The sequence below is a fragment of the Narcine bancroftii genome, chromosome 3 (assembly GCF_036971445.1).
Source record: "Narcine bancroftii isolate sNarBan1 chromosome 3, sNarBan1.hap1, whole genome shotgun sequence".
NCBI lineage: Eukaryota > Metazoa > Chordata > Chondrichthyes > Torpediniformes > Narcinidae > Narcine > Narcine bancroftii.
In genome coordinates this window covers 92,937,393-92,953,666 of record NC_091471.1, presented here as the reverse complement: position 1 = coordinate 92,953,666, position 16,274 = coordinate 92,937,393, and the positions used below count along the sequence as shown (strand labels likewise).

The following is a 16,274-nucleotide window of genomic DNA, read 5'->3' as shown; positions in this document are numbered from 1 at the left end:
AAGTGTTGGATCTTTTTAAAAACATCAAGATTGATGTCCACGGGGCCAGACTCAATATATCCCAGGTTGCTGTGTGAAGTGAGAGAAGAGATAGCTGGAAAAATAGCTATAATCTTCGAGTCCTCTTTGGCCACTGGGGAGGTGCCGGAGGATTGAAGACCCCTTGTTTAAAAAAGGTAATAGGGAGAATCCTAGGAATTATAGACCGGTGAGTCTTACATCAGTGGTGTGCAAACTATCGGAGAGAATTCTCAATGATAGGATCTATGAACATTTGGAAAAGTACAGTCTACTCCGGGATAGTCAGTATGGCTTTGAAAAGGAAAGTTCATGCCTCACAAGCCTAATTGAGGTTTTTGAGGAGGTTACAACAGAAATTGATGAGGTTAGGGCAGTAGATGTGGCCTATATGGATTTTAGCAAGGCATATGATGAGGTCCCCAATGAAAGAATCATTCACAAAGTCAAAAGGCATGGCTGTATGGATAAAAAATTGGCTTGTAGGTAAAGAACAGAGTAGTAGTGGAAGAAAAGTATTCTGCCTGAGGTGACTAGTGGTGTATCGCAAGGATCTGTTCTGGGAACCCTGCTCTTTGTGAAGAGGCAGAAGGACGGGTCAGTAAGTTTGTGGTTAATACAAAGGTTGGAGGAGTTGTTGGTGGAGCCGAATGTTGTTGAAGGTTACAGACAAGATGCAGAGTTTGGCAGAGAAGTGACAGATAGAGTTCAGTCCAGATAAGTGTGAGGTGATATATTTTGGAAGGAAAATCAGAAGGCTGAATACAGGGTTAATGGTCTGGAGGAACAGAGGGACCTTGAGGTCCAAATCCATACATCGCTCAAGGTCACTGCATAGGTTGATAGGATAGTGAAGAAATCTGGAGGAACAAAGGGACCTTGGGGTCCAAATCCATACATCGCTCAAGGTCACTGCACAGGTTGATAGGATAGTGAGGAAGACTGGGGTGCTGGGCTTCATTAACAGGGGGATTGAGTTTAAGAGCAGAGAGGTCATGTTGCAACTCTACAAACCTCTGGGGAGACCACACTTCAGTGTGTTCAGTTCTGAGCACCTCATTATAGGAAGGATGTGGAAGCCATGGAGAGGGTGTAGAGGAGATTTACCAGGATATTACCTGGATTAGAAAATAAGTCTTATGAGGCAATGTTAGCAGAGCAGGCAGGGACTTTTCTCCTTGGAGCGTAGAAGGATGAGAGGAGACTAAATAGAGGCCTACAAGATTATGAGAGCGATAGATAGAATAAATAAACACCTTCCTGGATTGTACAATTTGAATTCAGCAAATTTCGATGAATCAACAAAACAAAAATATTTAATAATGTAGTAAAATATGCATCCATTAAATATGCTCGTCACTTACCTCTACTTTTTTATCATTAATCAACTGATTCCACCGTTCATATGGAGCTGAATCAAGATTTATCTTGTACCAAGGAACACTTCCCTCAAATCTGTGAGCATGTACAGCAGAAATGTAAAAAACACAAGTTAATTCATGCCATCTGATATTTAATTGCCGTTTGCCTGATTAGGGTTTAAAAAAAGACCACAAAACTTTTAACTAAATTATGAAGAGTCAAACAGAAAAAAAATGGAATTAGAACCACAGAACACTACAGCACAGAAACAGGCCCTTCTAGGTAGTGCCAAACTATTATTCTACCAAGACCCACTGATCTGCATCCGGACCATATCTCTCCATATACAGCTTCTCCTATCCATTTATTGTCCAAATTTTTCTTAAATATCAAAATTGAGTCTGGCCACTCATTCTACACTCCCACAACTCTCTGCGTGAAGAATTTCTCCCAAATGTTTCCTCTACAGGTACTCCTCAACTGACGATGGGGTTACATTCCGGCAGACCATCGTAAATCAAAAAAGTCATGTCGAAAAATACCACACCTACCATTTTTGAAAATTAAATTTTGAATGACTTTATTCTACCCTGAAAAAAAATCACTAACATACACAGCTGAGTAATTGCTTTCCTCTTTTTCTTCTCTCCAGAAGCAGGAGACACACATGGGTGTTTAGTAGACATGATGGATTGTTTACAGTGGACTTGATGGCATGATTGCTACAGAGACTGCAAGTGAGGTTGGGTCAGCATGGAAGGAGAATGCTGGATGATACTCTCGCATAATGCTGCCAGAGAAATTTTAACTGGCACTTGGGAAGTTCCTTCCTTTACTGAAATCAAGCCCTCTGACATAAAAGGTTAAATACATTCATACCAGGTATGAAACCCCTGTTCTCATTAAGTTCAACTGTTTGAATACATGCTTTTGGTAATATCTCCTTTTCTCTCTTCTTTTTCAACACTAAACAATTTGCAAAAATGACAAAGAAAACCTGAAATTCTGTCCTTTCCTAATTAACCCCCATCTTTTCTCTTAATATTCTCCCCAGACAATTTTGTTTACTAGTCTGTTCCACATTACCCGTCTGAAAAGGCTAACTATGTTGAAAGTTGCTTTTGTGAGTTAATCTAGCCGATTCTTGCCTTGCCCACCAGGTCCTTCTCATCCAGATATAATTTGATCTCATTGGGAACACACCTTTTAATTTCCTCAATTAACATCAATTCTCTTTATTCTGTTGAAATCATTATTCATTCCTTTTGAGATGCACCATCAGCCAAAGCATACAGATTTTCCAAATGCAAAATCCATATAAGGTTGGTTCCCTGCTTTCCTCAAATTCCTAAATTTTTGTCTATATGCTTCTGAAACCAACTCATAAGCTTTGAACACTGCTTGTTTAACAGGCTCCTAATTTGCAAATTTCTCTGCATTCAATCTAGAGTAAGCCTGTTGTGCTTTTCCATTTTTTACACGTTGGAGCATAAGAGGCCACTTTTCTTTCAACCAGTTTGAGCTCTGAGCAATTTTTTCAAAAAGCTGAAAATGTGTATCAATATTATTGAAAAGAGGAACCAGATTAATCTCACTACTAACCATAAACTTTTCTCCAGGAGATCGTGCTTCAGTTCTCTTACCTCTTTCCACCTCAAGTTTTAACTTCACTAATTCAAATCCCCTCTTTCTTTCAGCTTCTTCCAACTCATATTTTCTATTACTTTCAGCTTCCTTTGCCTCATGTTTACATTTTTCTCTCTCTTCCTCAAACCTTGGTTTTTATCTCTCTCTCTCTCTCTCTCCCCCTCCAACTTCAATTTTTCCAATTGCAATCGCATTTCAAAAGATATATCCTCAGGAAAACTTTCTCTTTCTCCTCAAATTTTCCATCTTTTATATAATATTTCACTACAATTCTCTGTATTTCTATTTTCCTCATAAAACCTTTGACTTCAACAAGACTAAATTCTCTAGCAATATCCATCAGTTCTTGTTTTTTTTTTGCTCTCTACAGCTTTGCAAATGATGGTTATTTCAAAAATTCTTCAATATCCATTGCTGTTATTTTTCCACACACACAAACTTTAAATTAGTTTGGAAAAACAATTTAATAATAAAATCACAAAAACTCCAAAGGTTTAAGATCCCAAAACTCCTAATTTTTCAGATATCGGACGAGCCCCCACTTGTTACTGTCACATTTGTGGCCCGAAATGTGAAGTTAATGAAACATTAAACACAAGTTTATCAGGTAAACTTCTCTGGGTCTTTATTCTCCCGTTTCCTTTGTTCTCTTGCTTGTGCTCTTATCTCTCCCTCATACCACGTGACTTCCGGTACATCTCATACATATTCATTATCATGACATCCCTCCTTTAATCAGAAATAAACTTTACCTTCACTCACCAATATCCCTCGGAAACATACAAACATCGTAACTAATGGTAATACTATAACTCAACTACATAAAATTTACTTCCTACAGCACTCATACATGCACTTTATGATATAAGATTAAATACTGTCCCAAAGTTCTTATTAAAATTATGGCACAAAGTCTTCGTATCGTTTGGGTACTTTCAGGTTTCGTTTCGGCCTGCCTGCGATATTGTCGTCGCTTCTCGGTTGTTCCCTCTCAGCGTCGGACATACTGCTCGCCACGGCTTCGGGTGTTTCTGGCGCTCTAGTCACTTCATCAGGAGTGCTGGTAACTGCCTCTGGAACATCATCAGGTCTCTCAGTTTCAGCATCTCGTATTGGCCTTTCAACCTCTTCGCTCGATGTATCTTTGGACTGGTACCTTTTTACACCTGAGACATTTCTCTTAAACAGGACTCCAGTCGGAGACTTGACTGTCACCATACTGCCACTTCTGGATACGACAGTATAGGGTTGATGGTAATAAGGTGTATCTAGCTTACCACCAGTTTCATGCCTCACTAGAACATTATCTCCTGGCATGATGTCTGAGTACTTGGCTCCACGTTTCGAATCTGTGTACAGCTTTGCTTCAGCGCTGTGAACGCTTTCTTCTGCTCAGATCCAAAATGAAATGGTACACCTTTCCTGGTTAGTTTCCTTAGTGGTTCTGCCACTGTAGCGAAATTAGGAATGAACTTTGCACAAAAATTGACCAATCCCAGGAAACTCCTCACCACTGTTGCGTTCTGAGGTGCACGTGCCTCTGCAATAGCTTTCATCTTGGCCTCTGCAGGGTTTAGTCCTTCCCGTGTAAGTCTGTGTCCCATGAAGTCCATTTCTGACACACCGAACTGGCACTTGTTTCCATTCACGGTAAGGCCTGCCTCCTGTAGTCTAGATAGTACACGCCTCAACCGTTTGTCATGCTCTTCCTTCATTGGTGCATGGACTATGATGCCGTCAGAAATGTTGGCAACTCCAGGAATGCCTTGAATCACTCGATGGATTTCATACTGGTAGATCTCCGAAGCTGCATTAATTCCAAATGATAGTCTCTTGTAACGATACAATCCACAGTGAGTCACAAATGTTGTTACATCTCGGGAACCTGGATCCAGCTCTAATTGATGATAGCCCCATTTCAGATCAATTTTTGAGAATATCTTACTGGTAATTAGTTCTTGAAGTATTTCCTCCACTGTTGGTATAGGGTGTCGTTCTCGAACTATAGCTTCATTGGCCATTCTCATGTCAATACATAGTCTTATGTCACCCTTTGGTTTGGGCACAATCATTACGGGACTGACCCATTGTGTCGAATGTTCCACAGGTTCAATAATGTCTTGTTCGATCAATTCTTTAATTTTGGCTTCGACTTTCGGGCCACAAATGTGACATTGGCGACGAGGATGAAAGAAGCTTGAAGAAAATTAAAGACTAAACAAGATTACAGAGGATTACAGACAACTTCAAGGTGATAAGAATTTTCTCTGTGACTCAGTACTTTTGGGGCTGGAATATTTCCTCATGGCTGGTGCAGACAGTGACTTTCTAACACATAGTGGAATTGCTCATTTTGACCCGACTGGTGATGCAAGCACTGTAAGTGTGAAGTGGAAGGCATGGCAAGAAGAATTTGAATCCTACGCCGACAGTCGTGGCCTATTTCTAGATACCGGTACAGTTGAACAAAAAGCGCAGAGAAGGGCGTTACTTCTTTTCACTGCAGGACCCTCAGTTCGGGAAACATTTAAGACACTTTTAAATACTGGAAGAAAGGATGAGTACCGGAAAGCGGTAGATGCATTAAATGCACATTATGTAGTGACACCGAATGCTACATTTCAACGCCATTTGTTTCGGAGAACGAGACAAGAAGATGGCCAGACAATTGCTCAGTACGTGACGAGACTACGCCAGCTAGCTGTTGGATGCAATTACATGCCAGCTGATTTGGACAACCAATTATTGGATCAAGTTGTACAGCACTGCAGATCAGATAAACTCAGAAGATGTCTACTGGAAAGAGGGAGTGAGTTGGAACTCACCGATGCTTTAACCATTACTGCTGCATTAGAGGCTGTTGAAGGGCAATTTCATACCATGACCCTGAAAGACAACTCAAGCCAGCAAATTAAGAGGCTCTCACATCGCCATAATCAGCCAAGATATACGTTGACACAGGACGTGGAGTGTTATCGATGTGGAAACCGAGGTCACTTTGGAAAAGACCCATATTGCCCGGCCAAAGGCAAAGTTTGCAGAAAGTGTGGAGGTAAAGACCACTTTGCAAAGAAGTGCAAAAGCAAGTCCAATGCAGACCAGAAGAGGAAGAGTACAACTTCCAAAGGCAAAGTCTGGGGGAAAGGAAAGTATCCTGGAAAGAAAGATACCATTCGCCAGATAGACGGTGACAATGAGGATACCCAGGAGGAACAGAGTTGTTACCAATTTACGTTGAATGAAGTACGTCATGAGAAGGTCCCAGTGATCATTGGTGGAGTGACAGTTCAGGTCATTGTAGACTTAGGCAGTGACAGTAATGTGATTGATCGACATTTATGGGAGAAGTTGAAAAGGAAAAAGATCATCTGTACCTCAAAGAAGTGTTCCAAGAAACTATATCCATACACAGCAACCAAGCCATTGCAGACCATTGGATGTTTTACTGCAACTGTTGAAGCTGGAGATAAGTGCACCGAAGCAGAGTTTATGGTCATAGAAGAGAGGGGAGAACCATTGCTGAGTAGAAGCACAGCGCAAGACCTGGCAATACTTCATATTGGAGCTTGTGTCAATTCAATTCAGTCATACGAGGATATGAAGCAAGAGAACAAAGGAAACGGGAGAATAAAGACCCAGAGAAGTTTATCAGGTAAACTTCTCTGGGTCTTTATTCTCCCGTTTCCTTTGTTCTCTTGCTTGTGCTCTTATCTCTCCCTCATACCACGTGACTTCCGGTACATCTCATACATATTCATTATCATGACAGTTACCAGCTCAAAGGACTCAAATCCCAGCAGCAACAGAAATTCACCAAAACAATGGCGACTTAAACAAAATTGGCTTTATTTTCTTAATACATAATAATAAGATCAATACTTAACTTATTACTATTAATTTAACCCCTTCTAATTCTAAGCACACGTGTATGTAATATTTATGTGCTCAGAAAAGTTCTTTTTCACTGTCCAATCATTAATTTTTCACTTCTCCAAGTTCACTGGGATCAGGCCATCTTCCATACTGTGCACAGAATTGAACAGATACTATATTCATCAAGCTCTGGTGCTTTAACTTAAGTTGTTACCGCTTAGGAAGGTCTTTGTTGGTTTCTGAAAGATATTCGTTGTTCGTTGGACACACAAACTAATCTCCTTCAATCAACAACTGAAGTGTCTTACTGAAGAAATTTGCCCCCTCTTAGGTTTTTCCAAAAGATAATCTCTTCTTCCAAGGAGTTCTTCTTTTTCCCCTATTCCAGGAGAAATACAATAACCAGCCACAACCACTGCAATTGACTACAGAGACTTAGAATAGGCTGAACTCAGAACTCAAAGCCTGTCTTGAAATAGGGTCTTGCAGCAGGTCTTCCAACTTGCAGCCTTCACCACAAACTGCTGCAGAATACTCTGGCAAACAATGGGTGTTTTCTCTCTGTTTGCAAAACCATGTGGCCACTCTTAGAACAACAAACTCCAACCAAACAGTTAAAACTTTGGCACTAGTTTAAAAGCAAAAAATGTTCTCAGTCCTTGAACCTGGACACTGTTCAAACATACAAGTCCATTAACATCTAATTGTGAAAGCACTTTCCATTATCTCTCCAAAGCCAACTGTAGACACAAATGCTATCCTTGCATATCTCTTGCATGGAAAATGAGATATTTGTTTGTGAAATGTGACCTGATAACTAAATTTCAAAATCTTACCCTTATAAGGTATATTTTATCATAATTTTATTAACTTATTCCATAACACTAGTCAATCTCCACTGCACTCTTTCAATATTATTGATAATGTTCCTGTAGTTAGGTGACCAAAACTGCCTACAATTCTCCAAAACTTGTATGTCTTGTATAACTTCACGATGACATCCCACCTCCTTTACTCAATACTTTAATTTCTGATGGCCAATGACCCAAAAGCTCTCTTTACGACCTTACCTACCTGTGACACCACTCTCAACTCTTTAGCACCCTATGATTTACCACATATGACCTATCTTGGTTTGTCCTTCCAAAGTGTCACACCTCACATTTGTCTGCATTAAAGTCCATCTGCCATTTTGCTGCCCATTTTTCCAGCAGGTCCAGATCCTATTGCAAGCTTTTAAAGCATTCCTCACTGCCACTATACTTCTAATATTTGGGTCATCTGCAATTCGAGTTCAATCTGGAAAAGCATGAACTGATGTACTGTAAAAGGACAAACTTGATGGCAGTGTTAGCGGTTAATGGCAGGATTCTTCACAATATAGAGCAGGGTTTCCCAACCTTTTTTGTTCCTCAGTAACCCTTGGGCATTTTTATAGGTTCCCGTGTACCCCTAAAAATTAAGGATAAAAAAACAACATTGTGCAATCTGACTGCATATTACAACACCATGTATTGTACAGTAGTGGTTATTCTCTCAGACCCAGTGTACCCCCTGAAAAGTGCAAATGTACCACTGGGGGTACATGTACCCCAGGTTGGGAACCCCTGATATAGAGGAACAGAGAGATCTTGGGATCCAGATCCATAGGTTCCTCAAGGTTGTCACACAAGTTGATTGAGTGGCTAAAAAAAGCACTTCATTAGTTGGGTGATTGAGTGCAAAGGCCATGAAGTAATGTTGTAGCTCAATAACACATTGGTTAGATCACACTTCCAGTATAGTGTTCAGTTCTGTTCACCTCATTATAGGAAGGATGTGGAATCTTTGGAGATGGTGCAGAGGAAATTTACAAGAATGTTGCCTGGATTGTAAAATGTGTTTTCAGTCGCAAGGCTGACTGAACTAAGGCTTTTCTCTTTGAAGTGATAGAGGAGGGAGGTGAATTAATAGAGGTATACAAGATTATGAGAAGCAATGGAAGGATGGGCAGTTAGCTCCTTTTCCCCCAAGGTGACAATAGCAAATACTAGAGGACATCTGTTTAAGGTGAGTAGAGGAAAGTGTAGGGAAGAATTCAGAGTGGTTTTGTTTTTGTCCCACAAAAAGAGTGGTGGGTTCCTGGAATAAATGAAACATGAAAGTTTGCAGACACTGTGATGGTTACAAAAACACACCAAAATGCTGGAGGAACTCAGCCAGTCTTTTCAGCATCCATAGGAGACAAAGATATATTGCTGATGTTTCAGGCCTGACGCTTTCTTCAAGAATAAGCAGAATTGGGAGTGCAATGATAGAAGCTAGTACAATAGAGACATTTAAAGGATTTTGAAATAGGCACATTGAAAATGTTTAAGTGCTACTGGCTGAGAGCTTGGGAAGGATTATATTGATGTGGAACAGTTTTATATCAGTTGGCACAACATTGTGGGCTGAAATGCCTGAACTGTGCTGTAATATTTTATGTTCCAAAATCAATGTTCTACTCGATTCCACGTTTACAATTTTCATGTTTGCAAATCACAATCATTGAATCAGATTTATTGACAAACAACCTGGTGGGATACTGGCAAGAGACCTATGACAAAAGGCATGCATTTAGAATGTTAAATGTACAAAATACTCAACTACTAACAACAATGGTGATGAAAATACTATAATTCCAGCAAAAATGTACAACAAATAGAAGGTTCAAACTTTCTCACATTACACTTTACTCAACTCTCAAATTGTTACACAGAGGGAATACTGCATTATTTAGTGGGACTAATTTGATAAATAGAATTACACTAGACTGAAAACTTATTTTAAATCAGTGAGCCTCAACTACAGTTCAATTTTTGTCCAGGAAAAATAGGGAAAACTTAAATGCTTTAGATATTTTGTTTGAGTGGAATTCTGGACAAAGCATCTTTAAAATTAATTTGATTACAATATATTGATACTTACGTGGGTCCTGTGGGTGGATACATGCCTCTTCTGCAATCTTCAGTATACTGTCCAAAGAAAATAAAGATTCTGAAAATCAGGAATATACCTCCGACATTATAGCAAAACAAAATAGAATGATTTTTGCAAATCTACCTTGTGGATTTCAAAATATTCTCCAAATATATCTAAAATTTGAAAAAAATTCTGTGTGGCACAGAGGCAATGGTAATGCAAAGAATAACAAGCAACATGTTCCATCTGTGGAAATGCAGGCCAAATTCTGGGATATGGCAAGTTAAATCAGAAATTGCAGAGCAAACACGAGATTAATAGACCAGCAGAAATTCCCAGAGGCAAAATTACTTGAAAGATTTTAGTGCCCATTAAAGGCAAAGAAAACACCTCTGTATCTTGCAAGTGTTGTGCAGAATAGAGGCATAACAGGTGGAATTACGTGATTTGAAAACTAATCACTGGGGAGGCACCAATTTTAAATCTGTATTTATTTTCTGCAATTTTTTTTGCCAGTTGCTTGATGCTGCCAGTTGCTTGAATTCTGGTTAATGGGAATTTTACTGCATCTTAATTTCAATTGATTACTAATATATAACAGCAAAAAGTTTCATTCACCAACTGCAGAGTTAAAAATGCAGGCACGTTAATCCTGCACAAAAATGAAGCAAATTTCTTCGACAGTATATCTGAAATAAAAACAGAAAGTGCTGGGATCACTCACTGGTCAGGCAGCAGTTACCCTCAGATTGCCTATCCCTTTAATTTGTTGTCCAACCTTCTGTCCAAGCACACAGTAGTCAGTAGGGACTTGATTTCGGATTCTCCAAATTTAGATGACTAATTCTTGCTAACTCGACATTTTTGCCTCCCATCATTTTGGCTTAGATATTCCTTCTGGCTTGTATGTCCTCCCCTACAGGCATACAGGTATCTCCACTGCTATACTATTCAACAAACAAAGAATCTTAATCCAATCTTAACTGCCACACAACGTCATCCTGTGTCACCCCACAGAAATTTCCTTTGCCCCATCCATACTTACTGCCCTCCTCCATCTTTTGCGCTACCTATGCAAACCTGTTTGTCTCTCTATTTCTGATAAAGGGTCACAAATCGGAAGTGCTCATTATTTTTCTTTCCACAGCTGTTATTTGACCTGCTGAGTATTTTCAGCAATTCCTTTTTAAAACAAAAATAATTCCATAATACTGGAACTCAGTTTTCCCTTTTTTTCATCCTTCCACAAGAGAAATGGCTACCAGGCACATAAAAGCTAAACATACTGTAAACACTCATATTGGTAGAATAATTAACTGCTGGGTTGCAACTTTAATAGTTCTCATCTTACATTCCAAATATCAGAAAAGTTTTCGCAACCTTATGTGAACATTTTTGCACCTTTTTACGTTCCATCCAACTGAACAAGTCAGCAGGCATGGAAAGAAAACAAATAAGATAATGCCCATCTCAGTCGTGATTCATAACCATCATGCCCAAATAAGTTACAGCATTAACCTCTCACATTAACACCAGCTGCTCACAAAAAGCACATGAGCCTCTTACTTTGTGTTTTCACTTCATATTTTCAACTTCTCCATCTGATGATTTACATTTCTGTAGTCTCAGACAGTTTTACAGAATGGTTAAAAAGTGACCAGAAATTAAATAAAATCTTGAACTGTACATTAATTTAATCAAGTAAACTTCTAATTTTAACACAAGGAGAAATAGTTCAGTGAACAGTGTTAGCAAGGACTGAGGTTAAGATTCCTAATCTCACTTTGTTTTGAGTCCAGCAGAATAATTGATAAAGGAAGTCGATATTTGCATAATTTCAGCATGAAGTGTGTGGTGAAGGTGTTGTCTATCGCCAGCTGTTATTCAGTGTGCACCACAACCTTGCTGGTTGCAAGGACAATGGCACTGAAGCAAATAAAGATAGTCTGGCAGTTTCACGTTGAGAGAATACACATCAGAGGAGTCGAAGAAAATGAAAGAAGGATGAAGGATGGAGATGGAAACAAAGTAGGAAATGAGAAATGTGAGAAAATAAACTGGGATACAATGGGAAAAAAGAGAAGCAAATGGCAAGTGGATTGAGGGGACAAGTTATCTTGAGATACATTTTACTGTAATTTGTTCATAGGAGGTGAGAGACAATTCCAAATATTATCCACTTTTTCATGTTTTTGTGCACTTTTCTTTTAATTTTGTTTTCAGATTTTAATGGTAGTGAGTCACAAGCAAGATACAGTCTGTTTCTATAAGTATGAAGCAAATACTTATTTGTGCTCATGATCTCAGAACATCATGTATTTTGCAATGCTAATTTTCAGTCAAATGTGACAGATTATAGATATGTTTTTGGGAGATAAATTTGGGTGGTTTTTTTTTAAAAAGTGTAGGTCACATACAAACACTTTAAAACAGATCTTATTTAAAATATTAGAGCTCTGTTCATGCTAGACAGGCCGGCACGAAAAGTCTTTGCAAAAGCTTTGGAGAGCACAAAAGACTTCACTAATGGATTGTCAATTACAAAAAGGCAACAGATGAAAGAACTCGTCAGAGCCACAGGCTGGAGTGAAACTTGCTGTTCTAAGAGGGCCATGTGTTTTTGCAAGCAGAGAGAGTAAAACAGACTTTCTCTCTGAGAGAGAAATAATTCAGTTCTGTAATTTTACATTCAGCAGCAGCAGCTGGGACTGGAACAGGACAAGCTGGAAAGTTTGTGGAAAAACCTCATTTGGAAGATGGGTTGTGAGTGCTTAGTTGAGCCTGGTCAAAGCCCTTTTGGCTCATACAAGAGGAGACGACTGACTGCCTAATGTTTCACTTGAAATAAGAGAAACAAAAAGGAACTCTGTGGTGACCTGAAAGTAAAAGGTTATTATCTGGAAAACCCTGATGGGGCGAGCTTCTTTGGCAAAACACTGAGTGGCTGGTTACAAGGAATCAGTTGTGGGTGTCCAGCAAACAACAAATCTCTCTCGGAAAACTGACAAGAATCTTCCTGAGCAGGAACCATTTACCTTTCAATCACCAAAGCCTGGTGAATTTCATAAATGTTAAATTCTGTGTACAGTTTAAGAATTGCCTGCAACTAGTGAACTTGGAGGAATGAGAAGTGAGATTGGACTATGAATCAAAGAACTTTTTTGAACTTACATACATATTACATACACATGTACTTAGAATTAGAAGGGGGTTAAGTTAGGTTAGTTAAGTTAATAGTGATAAGTTAAAGTGTGATTCTGTTTTCATGTTTAAAGATAATTAAAAACAACTTTTGTTTAAGTAACCATTTGTCTTGATGAATATCTATTGCTGCTGGGTTTTGGGGTTCTCTGGGCTCGTAACACAAGTCACCAACAGTTACGTGATAATGAAAATATACTGTAATTTAGTTTACTGAAATTGTCAAATGTATAAATTCTCTATTCTTCTCTAATAATCATATTTCAGTTCAACAGTTGATTCATGAGAAATCTGAAAATGCAACTCTCCCAAGAGCATGCGACTAGGCATGGACCAAGTGCTGTAATGTCAGTAAAAAACTTTCTTTTTCTTCTTCTTCTTTGGCTTGGCTTCGCGGACGAAGATTTATGGAGGGGGTAAAAGTCCACGTCAGCTGCAGGCTCGTTTGAGGCTGACAAGTCCGATGCGGGACAGGCAGACACGGTTGCAGCGGCTGCAGGGGAAAATTGGTTGGTTGGGGTTGGGTGTTGGGTTTTTCCTCCTTTGCCTTTTGTCCTCACAGTAAAAAACTATTGCTCGTTCAAATGACATATAACAATTGTGCTGGAGAAACTTAGCAGGGCATGCGTCACCCAGAAGGAAAACCAACGTTTCAACCCGAGGCCCTTCATCATCTGTGCATTTTCACACGTCTACATGGGTTTTCCCCAAGTGCTCAGATTTCCTCCTACCCTCTGAGTCTAAGGCATGCGGGGTTGTGGATTGGTTTAGTTGTACTTGGGCAGCACGGGTTTGGAATGGTGGGAAATGGCTTCTACCATACTGTAAATAAAAATCTGTCACCGAGGCAGCCTCTACTGCTTCCTTGGGCAGAAAATTCTAGAAATTACATTCTGATTGTCTGCTAGGTGGTGTTCCACAGGGGGCAGTGTTAGGTGTATTTCTTTGATGATTTAGATTATGGAATGACTGGCTTTGTGGCCAAGTTTGCAGATGATATGAAGGCAGGTGGAGGAGCAGGTAGTTTTGAGGAAAAAGGCCTGTACTCATGAGGGCTGTCAAACACTCGTCATGGAATAACCCTTTAATTCCCAGAACTAACCTGGTGAATCTCCTCTGCACTCATTGGAATTTAGAAGGGTGGGGTTCTTATTGAATCATTTTTGAATGTTGAAAGGCGTGGACAGAGTAAGTGTAAAAAGGTTATTTCCCATGGTGAGAGTGTCTCAGTCAAGAGGGCACAACTTCAGGATTCGAACAGAGACGAGGAGGATGGTGAATTTATAGAGTTTCTTGCTACATGAGCTTGTATTTTAAGGCAGAGGTTGATAGGTTCTTGATTAGCCAGGGCACCAAAGGTAGTGGGGGCTGAGTGGGAAAAGGGATCAACTCATGATTAATTGGCGAGGCAGAATCGATGGGCCTGTTTCTGTCCATTGTCTTTATAAAGGACCCAGGTTGGAAACGCTGGTGACATTTTACTTCCGATGGAGGCTGCGTGACCTGCTGGGCTTGTCCCGCACATTTGCACCTACAAATGCAAAGTGATGCCATGAGAAAAGCCAACGAGGACAAGACAGAAGTTTCAACGGTCCAGAGACTTGGGAGGAAGCTGGAAAGAGTTTTCTGATGGCTTTAGTTATTATTTAGGTCCCATGATCACCTACGGCTCCTAGAACGCTTCCACCAGCGTTGTCTCCGCTCCATCCTCAACATTCATTGGAGCGCCTTCATCCCTAACATCAAAGTACTCGAGATGGCAGAGGCCGACCGCATCGAGTCCACGCTGCTGAAGATCCAGCTGCGCTGGGTGGGTCACGTCTCCAGAATGGAGGACCATCGCCTTCCCAAGATCGTGTTATATGGCGAGCTCTCCACTGGCCACCGTGACAGAGGTGCACCAAAGAAAAGGTACAAGGACTGCCTAAAGAAATCTCTTGGTGCCTGCCACATTGACCACCGCCAGTGGGCTGATATCGCCTCAAACCGTGCATCTTGGCGCCTCACAGTTTGGCGGGCAGCAACCTCCTTTGAAGAAGACCGCAGAGCCCACCTCACTGACAAAAGGCAAAGGAGGAAAAACCCAACACCCAACCCCAACCAACCAATTTTCCCCTGCAGCCGCTGCAACCGTGTCTGCCTGTCCCGCATCGGACTTGTCAGCCACCAACGAGCCTGCAGCAGACCTGGGAGATTTGGCCCCCACGTCCGGAGTTCAAAAAGGAGAATGGCCCATCCACGCACATTCGGAAAACAAGGAGAACGGCGGGTCAGCTCGAACCAACTCCTACTTATAATCCTTGGTGTCAGAAAGAATCCGCAGCCCTCTATGGACGGTCTGAACCCCCTGGAAACCCGCCACGATGGCTCCGCTTCCGTGAAAGCAGCCTCCCGGGTCACTCACCGGCGGCACGAACTGCGCGGGTGTGAACAGGGTGACGCCGGCCAGCAGCAAGCAGCCCACGGCGACCCGCCGCCCCATTGCCGCGCCCCGCTTCTCTGCAGCACCTTCCGAATGCGGTCCGGAGAGCTCGTGACAGCGGAGCGGGGCCGGCCCAGGAAGAGGCGGAGTTCCTGCCGTCCGAGTCTGCAGCGCAATCGCCCCAACTTTTAGCTCCAGAATCTTGTTGCCCATTATTGCGGCTGCGAGTGAAACCCCAACAGAATCTTTGTTATCGCCACGCATGGATTCCAAATCTTTCCACTTTATATGCGATGTGGATAGTTTAGACACGGGAAGGAAGTGCAATTTCAAGAACCTCTGCAATACAGGATTCATCCACCCAGCTTCTGGGATTTTGACTCCGGACTGAGGAGAGAATGGTGATAGATTTCCAATTGACTTAGGATTTGGAATTGATGTTACCAAGTAACACTATGTCACTTTTAGGTGGTACCAGTTGTGGAGTGAATATCTGGAACTCTGGATGGGGGAACCACAGAGCTGCTTGGTCTGATGATGTCAGCTATTTTTGGTCCTTGACAAAGAGCAAATGGTAATGGAAGCAGGTTGTCCCGGGGCAGGGGACCGAACACCGATACCCTCATGATCCCTGATCTCCTGGTCCCCTCCACCTGTCCCTGGCCTCCACAGTTCCCAGCTGTCCCCCGGTCCCATTGACTCAGTCATCGCTGGTCAGCCTCTAGCGCCCGTAGAGCTGTGTCGGTCGGCTGGACAGGATAGAGCAACGGTCGCTGTCCTGAGTGCAGGGTCCCACTCAACAGCCCGA

At 41.2% G+C, this 16,274-nt stretch overlaps 1 protein-coding gene across 1 annotated transcript in view; it reads right to left on the bottom strand.

The window, feature by feature from the left end:
• The window catches only part of asah1b (N-acylsphingosine amidohydrolase (acid ceramidase) 1b), a 42,217-nt gene extending 26,531 nt beyond the window's left edge, over positions 1–15,686 (bottom strand). The window contains exons 1-3 of the mRNA XM_069924533.1: positions 15,449–15,686; positions 9,850–9,896; positions 1,383–1,473 (exon numbers count right to left, since the gene is read on the bottom strand). Coding sequence (XP_069780634.1) covers positions 1,383–1,473; positions 9,850–9,896; positions 15,449–15,679 — 369 coding nt within the window. The 5' untranslated portion in view covers positions 15,680–15,686. The remainder of the gene's footprint in view (positions 1–1,382; positions 1,474–9,849; positions 9,897–15,448) is intronic.
• Between the last annotated feature and the right edge of the window lie 588 nt (positions 15,687–16,274).